Here is a 15,915-nt window from a genome sequence, read left to right as displayed (position 1 = left end):
GGGAGAAAAGCAGTGTGGAGGCAGAAGGGAATGTCCCCCCAGCAACAGAGGGTCCCATCCAATCCTGGTCATCTCAAGGCACCAGCAGCCAAGTTGACCCTTCCCACTTTCTTTGTGGTTATAAGTTTTTTGACCCAAAACTTTTTTTTGTTCTTCTCAGTTATACATGACAGAGAGTGTAATTTGGCAAATTATACATACAGAGAGTATAACTTATTCTATTTAGCATCCCACTCTTGTGGTTATACATGATGTGGAGTTACCCTGGCCATGTATACAAATTCAAGGCTAGGAAAGTTATGACTGATTAATTCTATTCTTTCCTATTCCCCTCCCTTCCCAACCCTTCCCTTTGTTTCCCTTTATCTAATCCAGTGGATTTCTATTATTCCCCTCCCCAACATCCCTTGTGACCCAAAACTATTTTTTATGGTAAATGTTCAAAGAACTTTCAGAGAAGCTGAATGAATTCTTCAACGACATAACCATAGTACCATTATCACAAGTAAGAAAATGACCATTTACTCAATGATAGCTAATATATTAGATATTATTTATATTAAAAATTATTTAAGTTATCTCAATATGTCTTTTATAAATTTTTTTATCCAAGATCTAATTAAGGTTCACAAATTACATTTCATGTTAGGTCTTTTAAGTCTCTCTTATCTACTACCAAGTCTCATCTTTTTAAAAATATCATTGAATCTATGGAGAGGCACAAACCACTTGTTTTGTAAACTGTTTCACATTTTGGATTTTGCTTCCTTATTTTAATTCAGTTAGACATGTTTGGCAAGACTGGTACACAGGTAATAGTGCACTTCCTCAGAAAGCACATAACCTGGCCTGTCTCCTATTAGATCACTCGGTTGAAATGCTGACTGCCCAGTTGCTCCACTGTAAGGTACGCTGACCCTGTAGAATCAGTAAGTCATCTTTCAAGGTAACATTTTTAGACCACATGAATATCCTATTCCACAATTATCTTTCACCAACTAGTTTTTGCATCCACTTATGAACATCTCTGGTTACAAAATGGAGATTTTTTTCTAAATTAATTAGCTAGCATTCTATAAAAAGGCCCCTTTCCCCTCCCTAACACTCTCGCTCTCTGATTATCAAAATGTACCTATATATTTTGATACATTATCAACTATACCTATTCAATGTGTTATAACCCTTATCCAAAATGCTTGGGACCAAAAGTGTTTCAGACTTCAGAGTTTTTGAATTTGGGGATATTTGCAAAGACTTTACCAGCTGAGCATCCCTACTCCAAAATTTTGAAATCTGAAATGCTCCAAAATCCAAAGCATTTTGATTGTCATGTTAGTGTTCCAAAAGCTCTAGGTTTTGGAGCATTTGGGAGTGCAGGTTTTCAGATCAGAGCTACTCCACCTGTACTGTCATTATTCTTTGTGATGCTCCATCTGTTACCATTTGATCAGACAGGGCCCTTTCAATAGAGCTCCTGAATCCTTTTCCAGGACTTCACTCATCTCTGAGTGCTACCCTGCTTTCTAGCTAGTTGCCCCAGGCCCACCTTGCCCTTTCCCTGCTTCTCCCTGGAGAAGCCATTTTTCTAGATCTTTCTAATGGGACCCATTCTTTATGAGCACATCAGCAAGTTTATATTCTCTCACTTTTCTCTACCTTTTCTTTCCTCTCCACTTCCTTTCCCAGTCCTTCGTCATCTGCACTGGCATGGGAAGCAATTTGTCCTTCATAGGAAGTGGGAGGAGAAGGATGTCAGAGGAGGAAAGGGGATATGGGGACCTCCAGTAAACTTAAGGACATTATTAACCAAACTACTCACCAATCAATGAGAAGCTTCATTTTCTGTGGTTTACCACATTATTGGTTAATGCCAAAGCAAGGCTTGTACTTCAAGAAGCTTCTATCTCATGATTCCATTTGGAAACTTACATCATTTTTGTTTTATTATATTTATATGAAACATGCACAAGGACTACCTAATCTCTGGCACTTTTATCTCCTCCTTTTGTTTTATTTGTCTTCATTAGCACTCGCTATTTCTTAAACTCTATAAGATATATGTAGAGTTTATAAATTCTATATCTTATATATATTTATTTATTTTCATTCTTGTCCCACTAGTATATAAGTTCTGTGGATGACACATATTTTTTTTTTTGTCTATTTTGCTGTTTACTACTATACTCCTAGTGCATAGAATAAATAGTGCCTGGAATTCAATAGGGGCCCCATAATTGCTTGTGAATGAGTAAAATAGCTTGGCCAATGTGTTAGTCAGCCTTTTGGTTGCTGCAACCAAAATACCTGACAAGACCATCGTAAAGGAGGAAAAGTTTACTTTGGGCTCGTGGTTTCAGAGCATTTCAGATTTCAAAATTTTGGCAGAACACCATGGAGGAAGGGTGGCAGCAGAGGAGAGCTGCTCACCTCCTGGCAGCTGGAAAGCAGAGACAGAGGGAGGAGCTGGGGGCAAGATATAATTCCCAAGAGGGTGCTCCCAATGACCCACCTCTTCAAGCCACACCTCACCTAACTACAATTACTACCCAGTATAATAATAAATATAATTATGAATCTATCAAATGAGATAATCCCTGATTACATTACTAAACACTTATACTCTAATCATTTCACCTCCTACATCAACACAGGAACTTTTGGAAATCTCATATGAGAACTATAACAGCCAGGAACACGGGCTAAGGTAAATACAACCTCCCATTTAGTCTTTAAGCCTGCACTTCAATGTCCCTGCCAAGTATTCAATTATTCCCTTCTCTGTGTTCCCAAAGCCCTTTCTATGTTGCTGGATCTGAATACTTGAAATATCACATCATTGTTTATTTATGTCTGTTTCACCTGAGAAACTGTGAGTTCCTCTAAGGCAAAGACAAGGTCACACTTATCTTCACGGTCCCAGCACTTAGCACAGGAGTTGCTGGCACATGAGTGTTTACCATTTGGAGCAGGACTCCTCCTGCATCTAGTCAAGGTGTCCCTTCTGCCACCGGAGCAGGCTGCTGGGCTTTTCCTCCATGCCTGAGCCTGAACTGGGCTCCCAGCTGGCTACTCCCAGCTCCTGAGAAAGTCTCTGGCTGGGCAGCAGCTCACAAAGGACCCTTTGACTGAACCGCACTGGGCTGTTTCAGGAAAAATCACGTTCCCTGCCACAGCACCTCTCACTAAGGCCAGTGTCCCTATAATTCCAAGGCAACACAGGGCCACAGTGTTCGCCAAGAAACAAGAGTAGAGGCAGAACACTGGCAGAGCCACCAGGGAGAGCAGGCTGGCTTCTGGGAGACAGGCGGGCAGGTCAAGGGGGGCTTTATATCAGCAGAGTAGCAGATGCACAGCTCTGAGAACTGCCTCGGGATAGGAGGAGAGTGGGTTAAACAGAACAAGTCCAGGACTGTTGAAGATTGGCCTCAAAGATGCTCACCTGCTCTCTTCTCTCAATCTTCTTTTCAGTTTGCTCTGAAACTGGACTTTCGGGTGGCACGGTTAACCGCAGTCTGCAGACATTTGCCTGGAAGAGGTGGAGAGGAGAGGCAAGTTAGGGACCAGCGTTTGAGGCAGAAAGAGCAAGGTGACCTTGGGCTTCTCACAGCCTGTTTCCACTTGGCAATGGGGGCTGCTGTACCAATCACCCAGAAGACTGAGAAGGGAAGGCCAGCCTCTGTCTGGCCCGGCACAGGCACACACCAGCCTGCTGCTCAAAACAAGGAAACCACTGATTGACTTCGGAAATTTCAAACATTTTTAAACAGCTCAGGTTCCATAACAATATGTATAAAATGATCCCAGTTCATAAGTACAGGCCAACATGCAGCTAGAGGAAGAGAAGACGAAATACACACAGTGGTTCTCTCTAAATTAGAAGATTTCAGGTGACCAGGGTAGGAGGGTGCTTTCTAACTGACTATATATTTAATTATTTTACAACAGAGATATATATGCTTGATCACAACTTTTTAAAGTCTATTTACCTATGTTCATAGTAGCATTATTCACAAGAGCCAAAAGGATTTTGTTTATCAAATGGATAAACAATATGAGGTACATATGAACAATGGAATATTATTCAGCCTTAGGAAGAAAGGAAATTCTGACACATGCTACAACAGTATGCTAAGTAAATAAGTCAGTTACAAAAGGACAAATGTTGCATGATTCTACGTATGTGAAATACTCAGAGTGTTCAAAGTCACAGAGAAAAAAAGCAGCAAGATACTGGGCATGGCGGTGCACACCATGGGAGGCTAAGGCAGGAGGATCAGAAGTTCAAAGCAGCTTTAGCAAAAGCGAGGTGCTAAGCAACTGAGTGAGACCCTGTCTCTAAATAAAATACAAAATAGAGTCACAACATGTGGCTCAGTGGTCGAGTGTCCCTGAGTTTAATTCCCGGTACTCACCCTAACCCCTCCAAAAAAAAGAAAGCAGCATGGTAGCTTCCAGGTGCTAAAGTGATGGGGGAATTAGGGAGTTGTGTTTATTGGGTAGAGTTTCAGTTTGGGAAGATGCGAAGGATTCTGTGGGAGGACAGTGGTAATGTTCACACAACACTACGAGTGCACTTAATGTCACTGGACTATATACTTAGAAATGGTTAAGACAGCAAATGTGATGCTTTGAGTATTTTACAATTAAAAAAAAAACTAATAAAACCAAACATGAGGCATGTTTGCTGAATTCAGATCTAAAGAAAGAGCATTAGATGGAAAGGCATAGGAGACTAAAACATAAGATTATAAGTTGATAAAACACCTGACTCCTTCATTGGCTATACCACCATGAATATTTGTCCCTAATTACTGAGCATCTTCTCAGTTTATTAAAGGCTGCCAACAGAGTTCACTGAAACATTGGAATAAAGGTTCCTACGTGATTTTTTTAAAGTCTAGGGCTGGGATGTAGCTCAGTGATAGATCACTTGCTTAGTATGCACAAAGCCCTGGGTTCGATCCTCATTACTGAAAAAAAAAAAAGTCTAAATTACACTATTTCTCTTAAAATAAAATAAAGCATTATACCATTCCTGGAGAGAAATTACAACATATGTGATCTATCACTATTCTATTGATAAGGACAAATCATTGAGCAAAGTCATTTCTCTGCCTACTAGGACGGAAAATATACAACCACAATCTGTAGTGTGAATGAGGCATTAACTATAATAACAGCTAACCACAGACTCCACTTACTGCATGCCAAGCACCTGTAAGCCTCTTCCCTCCACTTATTCATGTGATCCTCACCATGACCCCATGGCAACAGGTCCTCCCACTAGCCCTACTTTGCAGTGAGGAAATCAAGTCCCTGAGGGGCCTCATGGCCTGCAAATGGCAAAGCTGAGATTTGAACCCAGGGAGTCTCCAGAGCCTGTGCTCTTAGCCCTCAGATTCACCGCCTACTACATCCCTGAAACGTCACGTGGGCTCAACTCATGGGAGGGCCACTTGTCCCAATATGGGTTGAACTGTGTCTCCCTAACTTCATACATTAAGTCCTAATCCTAGTATCTAAGAATATGAACCTACTTAGAGATAGGGTCTTTATAATGGTACTCAAGTAAAAAAATGAGATCAAGGGTGACACTAAATCAAAATTATTAGTGTCCTTATCAAAATGGGAAATGTGGAGGTATACACACTTGCAGGGAAAAGGGCTTGTGAACTTAAGATGGTTATCTACAAGCCAAGGACAGAGGCCTGGGACAAATCACTCCTTCATGGCCCTCAGAAGGAATCTATCCTACTGACACCTTGATTTTGGACTTCTAGCCTCCAGGACTGTTAGACAAAAAATGTATATTGTTTAAGTCACTGGGTTTGTAGTGCTTTTCATGGAAACCCTGGAGAGTATCCCCTACCCTTTCTTGGCCCAATCTGGTTAGCTGGGTCACAGATCTGCACTGCTCAACAGGCAGCCTCTGAGCAAAACACCCTGCAGACTGGAAGCCCGGGTTTGGGTGGGATTGCAAGAGACCTTTCAGATCCAACCTGCTCACCTATGAAGGCATCCCACACTCAGAAATGTACCTGAAAGGTGGGGCCCCAGCCTGTGGGAATCATTTTGCATGAGCAAGTGAGAGAATCCGAGCTTGAGACCCAAGTTAGTACTTCCACATATGCCATCACCTCCCTCCAAGATGTCACATCTTTCTACCAGGCATTTTCAAATTTCTGATGCTGAGTCTACATGTTCTGCGGAATTTCTACCTAACCAACCTAGGATTTTCCTTGAACTACAGCAAAGTTGCCCTTTCTAGATAGTTCTCCTTTATTCTATTGATATTCTGAGACCTGTTCTGTATGGACTAAACAACCCCAGTTCTTTAAGATGTGGTTTCGAGACCCCTTTCCCTCCTCACTCTCTTGATCCCCCAATGTCTTCAGGGTGAGATATGGCCTGACAACCAGGGCTATCAATGGCTCTAATGTGGCCAGCCTTGCAACCAGCCTTCAGAGCTCACTACCAGACCTATGGTCAAAAAGAAACAAAGCCATTCCGCCAGCTCCTTCTCTTTCCTGAGAGAACTATGCAAAGGCACTGATGGAAATCTGGGTCCTCCAGAGAAAGGCAACCCTCTAACTCCAGGCCACTTGGACACATTAAAACCAGTCTGGCACATGCACAAACATTAGGTATAACCCACCCTGGGTGGCAATCCATATCCATCATATTCAGCAATCTTCTCTGATAGGCTGGGTCTAATCCATGGCATCCCATGCACACACGTATGTACTTGCACATATACATGTACACACAAGTACACACAGACTCCAACATGAACTAGTCCTGTGACTATGGACAAGTTAATTATATCTCTATGTCTCAAAGGTAAAATGAGATATACTAGGACTAGCTAGCATATAGTAGTAAACCTCTATGAATGTTAGATATTTTTATTATTATCTAAATACTATCTTTGTCCTAGAAATCTATATCCTCCAAAATGAAACAGACCTATTTGGCTTCACTACCCTGCTTTCCATGAAAATAACAATTTATTCAGTGGGTTGGGGACATTAGCACTGTAAGTGATGCCTTTTGATTGCCTGATTACCCTAGAGGGGTAATCCCTGATGGCCATAATTTTCAGGAAGGCGCTTATGAATCCAATCACCCAAGAGTGAGATGGCCCCTCCCCCTGGTTGAGCTCATTCTTCATCTGCTACCACAGAACTTTGATATTCCTCAACATACTTCCTACACAGTGTGCAGGTACCTTTTGTGAACCTAGTTCTCACACTGAACCATGTGTATGCTGGGGTATGGAAACCCAAAGGGTAAAACACAATGCATAAAACAAAATGAACCTGTAAAATAAAACATTGGCTTCAAAGATACCTGGCAGTTGCAGCAGGTGCTTGAAGCTGCACCCCAGGGCCCTGTCTGGGGAGGTTACTATTGTCGATAGAGGTGCTTTGATGGAAACATTAAAGAGCACAACTATTCTTTAATAAATGCTGACCCACTGACTGTACTGAAACAATTTAAACTCAGCTGGGAACAGGATCACATACACACCTTCTACATTGTCACAGGGAAAAAGAAAGCTGCAGAACAAAATGTTAAGAATAACCTCATTTTTGTTATATAAATATACACTGATGATTTGTATAGACTTAAAGGAAAAAAATATCTTTAAGGAAACAGCCAACTGTTGATGCTGTTTATCTCCCAAAAAATGGGGTTTCTGTATTGTTCAAACAACTGTTTGAATTATAAGTTTTTAAACAGTAGTAGTAGTAGTAGTAGTAGTAGTAATAATAATAATAAAGATGGAAAGAGAATGTGCCAAAGATACCAAGACAGATAGACCAATCCTCCCTAAATCCACAGAATAGTTTCAGTGACAGCAAAAATAACAATCTAGAGGTCTAGATGGTACTCTGAATTCCTAACAGAAGCACTAAGGAGAGTGAACCCTGAACCCCTCCCTGCTAGGCTGACCTGGCACAGTCCACCTCCCTCTACTCATTCACCTCTAGCAATCTCCCCACAGGAAAATCCCCTGAACAAGATCAAGGCCCTGTAGCTTATCTCTGAGCATTTTATGATGCTGATCACCATGGTTTCCTGAAACTCAGATACACAACTCCCAGAGCCGACCCAGGCTAAGCAATACGTGAAAGGCAGAGGTTCTCACAGCAGCTGGCTCAACCCTTGAGTTCTGAACAATGCAGAGAATTGCTTCTTACTTATTCTGAATACCACTGCTATTGGACTAACCATCCCTGGAACCAACATCCATTCCAGTGGATCAAAGCAGGAAACTGGACACAGCCTATTTCATTACTCAATCACTGAGTACCCACTAATTGTAAAATACTTTTTAAGAGATATAAGGGTACCATGTTACCATGTTGATAAAGAAACTGCTGTGCCCAAGGAGCTTATAATCTAGAAACACCCTCACACAAGGTAATAAAGAACAGTTGTCCTACCCAATACTGCAAGCTTAATGGCTAAAACATGGTAAAACTGCACTTCCTGGGTTTCTTCTGGGTTCTGACACCTACCAGTGATAAAACCTCTGGAAAGCTACTTAATCTTCAGGGCTTCTGTTACCTTATTGTACAATATAACAAACAATATTGTACTCTTTTAAGATTGTTGTGAAGATTAAATTAACTAATATGGGTAAAGGGCTTAGAATAGTTTCTGGTACATATTAAGAGCTCTCTAAGTGTTCTTGATTATCTTGGGAATAGAGGACAACCCTAATCTTAAGTGGAGGTAGGATTATGGAAACAAAAGTGCCTAGAAATGACACTTGATCTGGGTATAGAAGGACAAAAAGAACTTTCCAGATCAGTGAGGTTTGAAGAATCCATCATCATCATGAGAGACAACTATCAGGCAAGGTGTTCCAGACTGGCTGAAGATATACATAGCTGTTGGCATGTTCAAAAGATGATAACGGGGCCTTCTGAGCTAGATAGGAAAGAAAAATGAACAAATACATAGGGGCCAAACTCTGACAATCAGGCCCCAGTTAGAAGACAATAGAGTCAATGAAATCTTTGGAGGAAGAAACTAACATTCAAATCTGGGTTCATTTCAATAATTAAACCAATAGTCACTGAGTACCTCCTACATTCCCTGCACTATGAAATGGAAGGAATGGAAAATGTAGGGGGAGATATCAAGCAAACTTTGTACCATAATGGTTTTTTGAGCCCCTATAGTACTTAGCATAGTATCAATACATAATGGGTGTTTGTTCAATGAATGTTTTGTTTGTTGGGGGGGGGGGGGGGGCTTTTGTTATTATTATTTTGCTTTGTTTGAACTAAAAACAAAGAAAGCTAGCTACACCTGAAACTCCCTGGAGATTCTTCTACTTAATTGGAAGCCACTCTCCTGGGAAGGACAGAAGGAGAGGGACAGATAGCATCTAGGCCTCCTGTAGAAGATACAACCAAGCCCTTGTTCACAACTCCAGGCACCTGGGGAGCTCAGTGGGCCCCCAGAGCCTTGTTTCTCACCCCCTTTATGGAGGCAGAAATTCCTCACTTAGGGGTATTCTGGGGATCCCCATATCATGATGCTCTCAGCCTCTGGTACCTGGGCTCACCCAAGAGGGGAAAAATCTATCTCAAATAAGAAAGGGTAGAGAAGATGACCCAGGGAATTGACAGGGACTTGCTAATCAGTTTACAGGGATGGATTTCCCTAAGGAAATTAGCCAAATGCATTTGCATTTCTCTCAGGCCTGGTCCACTCTGACTGAGTCTCTGCCCAATTTCCCCTGACAACAGAAGGTGTGGCCTCTGTGGATGTAGTTGGGGAACCCACCCCACACTGTGCTCAGCACAATTTATCCAATCTCTGGCACCTGCAGGCCAAGCTGTGTGGGGCCTGGAGCATGCCCCATCTAGATTAGGCCTCTCAGGTCTGCTGTGTCCCTGAACTTGTAGCTTGATTATCTACCTCAGGGTGGGGCAAACTTTCTCTGCAAAGTGCCAGATAAGAAATATTCAGGTTTTTCAGGCGACTGTAAAACCATTCCTAATTCAGAGGAATACAGAACAGTAGAGAATCTCCCCCCTCTACTTCCTGGGACACTTTTCCAGGTGGTATGGTGTCCTAGAGCCCCTCTTTCCCATGTCAGAGAAAAATTCATCAATAGGAGGACAGTAACCTCTCCTCCCCGCTCTCTCTGGCTCCTTCTGTACCAGGTACACAATGTACCCAAAATGTCAAAATCCAGAGAGAAAGCACAGGTGAGGTAAAGGCACAAAAAAATACCAGTGTGTCTTAGAGTGCTCTGACTCCCTGTCCCTGCCCCTACCACCTGGTCCTCCATTTTACAAGGCCCAAGGGAACTTTCTAGAACACTGTCCCAAGAATGAACCAGGAAAGCTTCCAGGGAGGAGTGATTCTTATAGGAATATTCTTATCCTAAGCTGCACTCAAGGAAACCTCCTTAAAAATGCAAATGTTCTTCTCTATTTTCAGAGGTTCCCCTGAATTGGCTTAGGGTGAGGTCAGGACAGAGCTCTCTTAAGTTTCCTGGTGATTCCACACAGAACCAGGGTTGAGAACCACTGACTTAACCAAAGAATGAAACTCCAACTGTGCTACAGGATGAAACAACTAGAATATTTGGAGGCTTTCCCAGAACTGTCAAATCTTCACCTGGACTAGCATTCCCATCCACTCAGTCACCTGTTTCCTGCCCAGGTGGATTGGCTTTATCCCAAGGCTTCTCTTCCTGTGTTTCCGTTTGCCAATTGGACATTAAGTGTGGCTTCTTTAGGACCCTGGGGACTCCTCTATATAAGCACTTATTCCATCAGGCCTGAGGAGGGAGGGTCCCTAAGACTTGTCTTCAAGTAGTTAACCACAGGGGAAATAAGCAATGGCGAGGTACATAAGCCATGGGAAGGAAGAATCAGGGCAGACTTCTGGAGAGGATGATCGATCGTCATCAGAGGAAAGCATGAGGAAAAACAAAGAGGCAAGGAACAGCACTGAAGCTCAGAGAATGACAATTAATCTGGAATGCCTGGGACTCTGTGGGCAGAGTATGTGGGGTATAGAAAAAACAGCCAATGGCCAGGTTGGAGGGCCCAGATGCTACACTAAGAAGTTGGAACTTTTTCCTGGTAGTACCAAGGAGATTCTTGAAGCAGAGGAATCAGGTGACTGGATTATGAATTTTTGAAAGATTACTCTAACCATAAAGAATGAATAAAAGTCAGTAGCAGTGTGATTGACACTTAGGAAATACCACTCATCTGAAGTGGGAAAAGGGGTAAACCCTGATATAGTAGCCTACTCTGTATTGGAAAAGCACTGCAATCATTTTAAGATCATAATGTGGTTAATCACTGGAAGTATTTGGGTTGAAGCATTTCAATACATTTCTCTAATCAGCCCTGGATCCGCAGCTCCTTGAATGCAATTGAACAACAATTCTTGGGGATTACTGACTTGAAAGAGTTTCTCAAGTGACTAGAAGCATGGTAGTGCCACCAGCCTCCAGGTCCCCTGCTCAGATATGGATGCACATTATAAAAACAACAGGGACCTCACATGCAACCCTTCTGCAGTGCTTTGGAGATAGCATCCCTAAGGATGCTATCTATGGTTTCAAAACTACAGAATCCCCCATAATCTTTACAGAGCAACCGTGGCATCTCTATAAATCAAGTTTCCTTAAGAATTTCAAGTCTGGCCTGGCATGCTGGCTGGCACACACCGATAATCCCAGGGCCTTGGGAGGTTGAGGCAGGAGGATCAGTGATAAGTGTCCTTGATTCAATTCCTAGTACCCCCCACCCCGCCAAAAAAAGGAGAATCTCAAATCTGTTCATCCTACACTAAACACAGCAAGATGGAAAAACGAAAGCACAGAAGTTGGATGGGTTTTTTTTTTTTTTTTCTGAACATACAACTATCATTTTTTTAGTGACTAAGGCTTTGGGGATAATCCCTAAGGACGCTATCTATGGTTTCAAAACTACACAACTTGGTCTGTCAGGAGCTGGCTCAGAAGGACTGTGGTGAGAAGCCAGCAGGTTTTCTGTACAGCAGGACCCACCTCTCTTCTCTCTGTGGATGCTGCAGACAGCTTCCTTCCACCAGTTGCTGAGATTCCACAACATCCAGTGTTCCTTCCTCAGAGCCCTCAGAAGGATACAGAGCTTACATGCACAGATGTTTTTGTGGACTGGGAAAAAGAAGTGAGGTAACACCTGTCTGGCCCAAGGGAATTCTTCATTTTGAGCTATTAAACAGAAATGGGACATTACAGACTAGTGCATTAGCCAGGGAGCAAAGACTCTCAGCCCATTCTGGTTTTAAACATAGGAAGCCTCTGCCAAGGCAAAGGCAGGCTAGGAAACAATCCTCTCCTATGGCCTTGTTGGGGTTTGTTTTGGTTTGAATTGTATGTGCCATTGAAGAGCCATGATACCAGCAAAACCAGCCAACAGTCTCTTATTATCAACAGAACACAGTGCCACATAAAACCCTTGACAGGTCTAGCATCTCACACCACCCTAGCCAAAAAGCTTAGCCAAAAGTACTGGGGTACATAAAACAACAAGTACTTTCCACCCCAAGCCCACAACCTGGCCACGCAACTGACCTTTCATTTGAAAGGCTCACACAGCAAGATTAACTTTCATTTACAAAATTCCTTTCAAAATCATTTAGTAATGTCAATATATTAAAAAATGTTTCCCCCACTCCCCAAGGTCATCATTCTAGCTGTGGTTATTCTCCAAACAATTTATCTCCCTGCTGTTGCCATAGATAAAACTATTTTTAGAGCACAACTGGTTTGAAGGGTTTTTTTTTTTTTTTATTATTTCACAACTCCTGTTGTTTGGCATCCATAAATGCTTCTTAGGATTTTGTTTATCAGCTAACAGAAATTAGTCTTCCCACCTTCCCCCCGCCTCCCATGAGAGATGATCTTAGGAAGGAAGTGCAATTGCAGGTGGCAGTCACTGAACAAAGGATAACTGGTGACAGGCTGGTCTCCCACACTGCCCCTGGCAGCTGACTCAGAGAACTGAACTCCTGCTCAGTGTCAGCTGTCACCACGGTTGGCTGGAATGACTGGACCAACATAGCCAGGTTCCCCCACAGACACTAACTCCATAAGCTCTTTGGATGAAACAGAAGATTTATTTTAATGGCTAATATGTTCCTGCCAAAGACCATCACTTGTGTACCATTGGGTGAAATGAAAGAATGATATAGGCTTTACCAAAAATTTTCAACTTTGGAAATACTTTTCATAATCATTTGTTTAGCCTGCAATTTTATTTTCAAGACATCCTGTTTTTGTTTTCCTAAAAAGAAATTAAAAATAAATGTTTTTGTCCCAAGGCAGGTCCAATATGCCACTGTTGTACACCATATGTCAAATATTCCATTTAGACAAATGCTACCATTCCTCCATGCAGTATCCCAATATTGTCAGCTGCCCTACAAATTCCTACTCACACAGCAAGACTAAACTCAGACATCACCTGCAGTAAGAGGCCTCCCTCAGGTGCCTCAGGAAGAACCATGCCTTTTAGCTTCACAGAACTTTGAAAATACTTCACCCCACTACACAATTAATGCTTTGATAATTTCATGATAGCAGTTTGTGACAAAGTCTGCCTCCATAGGTAGAATGGACCCCAGTGCCCAGCACTGTACCACAGTCCCCCCTACACACACACACACACACACAAACACAGCACCTGTGATATTTTCAAAACCAATAGCAGAGTTGGAAATGATAAAGATATGGAGAACACTAGAACTTTTTGATATCCTCTTTCCAAAACAAGTACCAGGATGCCTAGTATAGCCCTGCATGGTCTGATTCAGATCCCTGGGACCTCCAGTCCAAAGTCTTATACAGTCTTATTCAAAAGGCAAAGCACTCTCAAAAATGTTCACAATGTACCAGATAACAAAGCACTTATAACTAAAGAGATACTCAAAAGAAAATATTGGAGAAAAATGTCATTGGGTATATGGTATACTAACTAATCACATTTATGTATCTACCTACAATATCATTTTAGCTACCCCAACCAGTCCCTATCTCTGGAGGGGAAATGGACCTCAGCTGGGCTCAGGAGTATCTTTTCAGTGATTTCTATTCTCTCCCAATCAAAATTTTTTTCCAATTGACAAATAGTTCCAAAGAAATATGGCAAATATCCACCTTGAAGTAAGGCCAGGCCTGTGGCTGGAAACCCCTTAGGATCTAATATGACTCTTGAAGTTAATGATTGGACAACTAGAGTTCTGTCAACCTATATGAACACAAACATAAACACACACACACACACACTCAAAACCCATCACTTGGCCCAACCCAATTGTAACACACACCCATCTTCTACAGCTAATGAAAGACAACTCATAAGATGATATAACCACTACCAATTGGTTGAGGTATATAAAAGTAGATAAGCATGTCTACAAAACTAGCAAACAGAGGTACCAAAGTGGCTTCTGGTTTGGACTTAAGCACTCATTCAGCTAAACTTGGGGAAACATTATTCAGCAAGTTTCAATCACAGTGAAGAGATGTCAAGTAATAAGCAATGAATATCACGATGAAAGAATAAGCCACAAACCAAACCTCTAACAGTTTGCTCTGAGATCCTGATTTTGGAAGAAATGCAGAATGTGAAAGATGCATATGCCTAGCCATTCTTCAAAGAGCATCTACAGAGGTGGGAAAGGATATAACAAAGATTGCAGAGAAACAGGCTTCTAAATAAAACCCTCCCTGAGGATGTTGACCAAGGACCACCTCTGCTGCCACTGTGTTAGTATTTAAGCTAGAAAGAAAAAAGTGGCTTGCATAAACTAACCTCCCATACAACTGGGCTCCTGGGCAGCCAGCTGCTAACCCCTGATTTGCAAAGAGGCACCCACTTTGGTTAAACCCACTCCAGAATCAGTATTATTCTGTCACACTGAACACAAGTGACACCTACTTACTTCTAATCAATGGAAGAAGGAAAAGTTTGGGTTTAAAATACCATCTTACTTGTGGGCCTCAGGGTAGAGATACTACAGAAATGTCTCCCTTGCTTTTTTAAACTGGTGCCACCAATAAGTTTGGCTTGACAGAAGAGACAGGAAGGAGAGGAAAACTCTGGGAATTCCAGAAAGTCTCCCAAGACCTCTTTTCCAGCTGGTGAGGTATCCCTTGGGCGTCAAGTGGGAAGGTCATAACCAGCGCTGGGACTGACGGGAAAGTTGAGCCCAGGGTGGGTGTCAAGGCCAAGGGCTGGCTCCCGCGCGACCTCAAACGCAGATACCTACAGAAGTGGCAGGGGAATGAGACCACGGGGCCACCTCCCCAGCTACTCACCCTCCTGCTGGGCGTCCCGGGCGCTCTGGAGCCGCCGCCAGAGAGCAGGGTGACGGTGGACGTGGAACGCAGCATCCTGCAGCGGTTGTCTGCGTAGGGCTGGGCACCCGAGCTGCTCCGGGGCAGAATAAGTGTGCTGGGCGCGCCCTTTGCGGGGGTGGCTCCGGGCCCACTTGCGGCTCCAGCTTCGGCTCGACGGGAGACGGAGGGGGCGGGGCCTGGACTGGGGGCGGGGAAGGGGCGGGGCAGGGGCCGGGCCAGGCCGCGGGGCGGGGCCCTAGCGGGCTTGCCCAACAGGTCCTGCTGCATTTTCACCCTGGTGCTCAGACCCTGCCAAAGTTGAGCGCTGTCCTTTCCCGTGTCGCTTTATTCTGTTCCGGAGAGTAAAGAGCCCTCGATATTTGGGAGGCCTAGACTCTCTGTCTTCTGAGGAGTCGAGCTCCGCCTGCACTTTCAACCTCAGGACTCATTGCATAGGTCCCACGCCCACCCCTAGCTATTTCCCCCACCCAACCCCCAGCCACACCTGGAGATCCCTGGGATTATCACCCTATCATTTATTA

The 15,915-nt window shown here is 43.1% G+C and overlaps 1 protein-coding gene across 2 annotated transcripts in view; it reads right to left on the bottom strand.

The window, feature by feature from the left end:
- Positions 1–15,530, bottom strand: part of Myzap (myocardial zonula adherens protein) — an 86,364-nt gene extending 70,834 nt beyond the window's left edge. For both annotated transcript variants that reach the window (XM_027925005.2, XM_071608311.1), the window contains exons 1-2: positions 15,353–15,530; positions 3,440–3,526 (exon numbers count right to left, since the gene is read on the bottom strand). In XM_027925005.2, the coding sequence (XP_027780806.1) occupies positions 3,440–3,526; positions 15,353–15,427 (162 nt within the window). In that variant the 5' untranslated portion in view covers positions 15,428–15,530. The remainder of the gene's footprint in view (positions 1–3,439; positions 3,527–15,352) is intronic.
- Between the last annotated feature and the right edge of the window lie 385 nt (positions 15,531–15,915).

Source organism: Marmota flaviventris, chromosome 2 (genome assembly GCF_047511675.1).
Source record: "Marmota flaviventris isolate mMarFla1 chromosome 2, mMarFla1.hap1, whole genome shotgun sequence".
In the NCBI taxonomy this organism is placed as follows: domain Eukaryota; kingdom Metazoa; phylum Chordata; class Mammalia; order Rodentia; family Sciuridae; genus Marmota; species Marmota flaviventris.
Note: the sequence above shows the minus strand (reverse complement) of the source record. Positions and strands in the feature narration are given on the sequence as shown.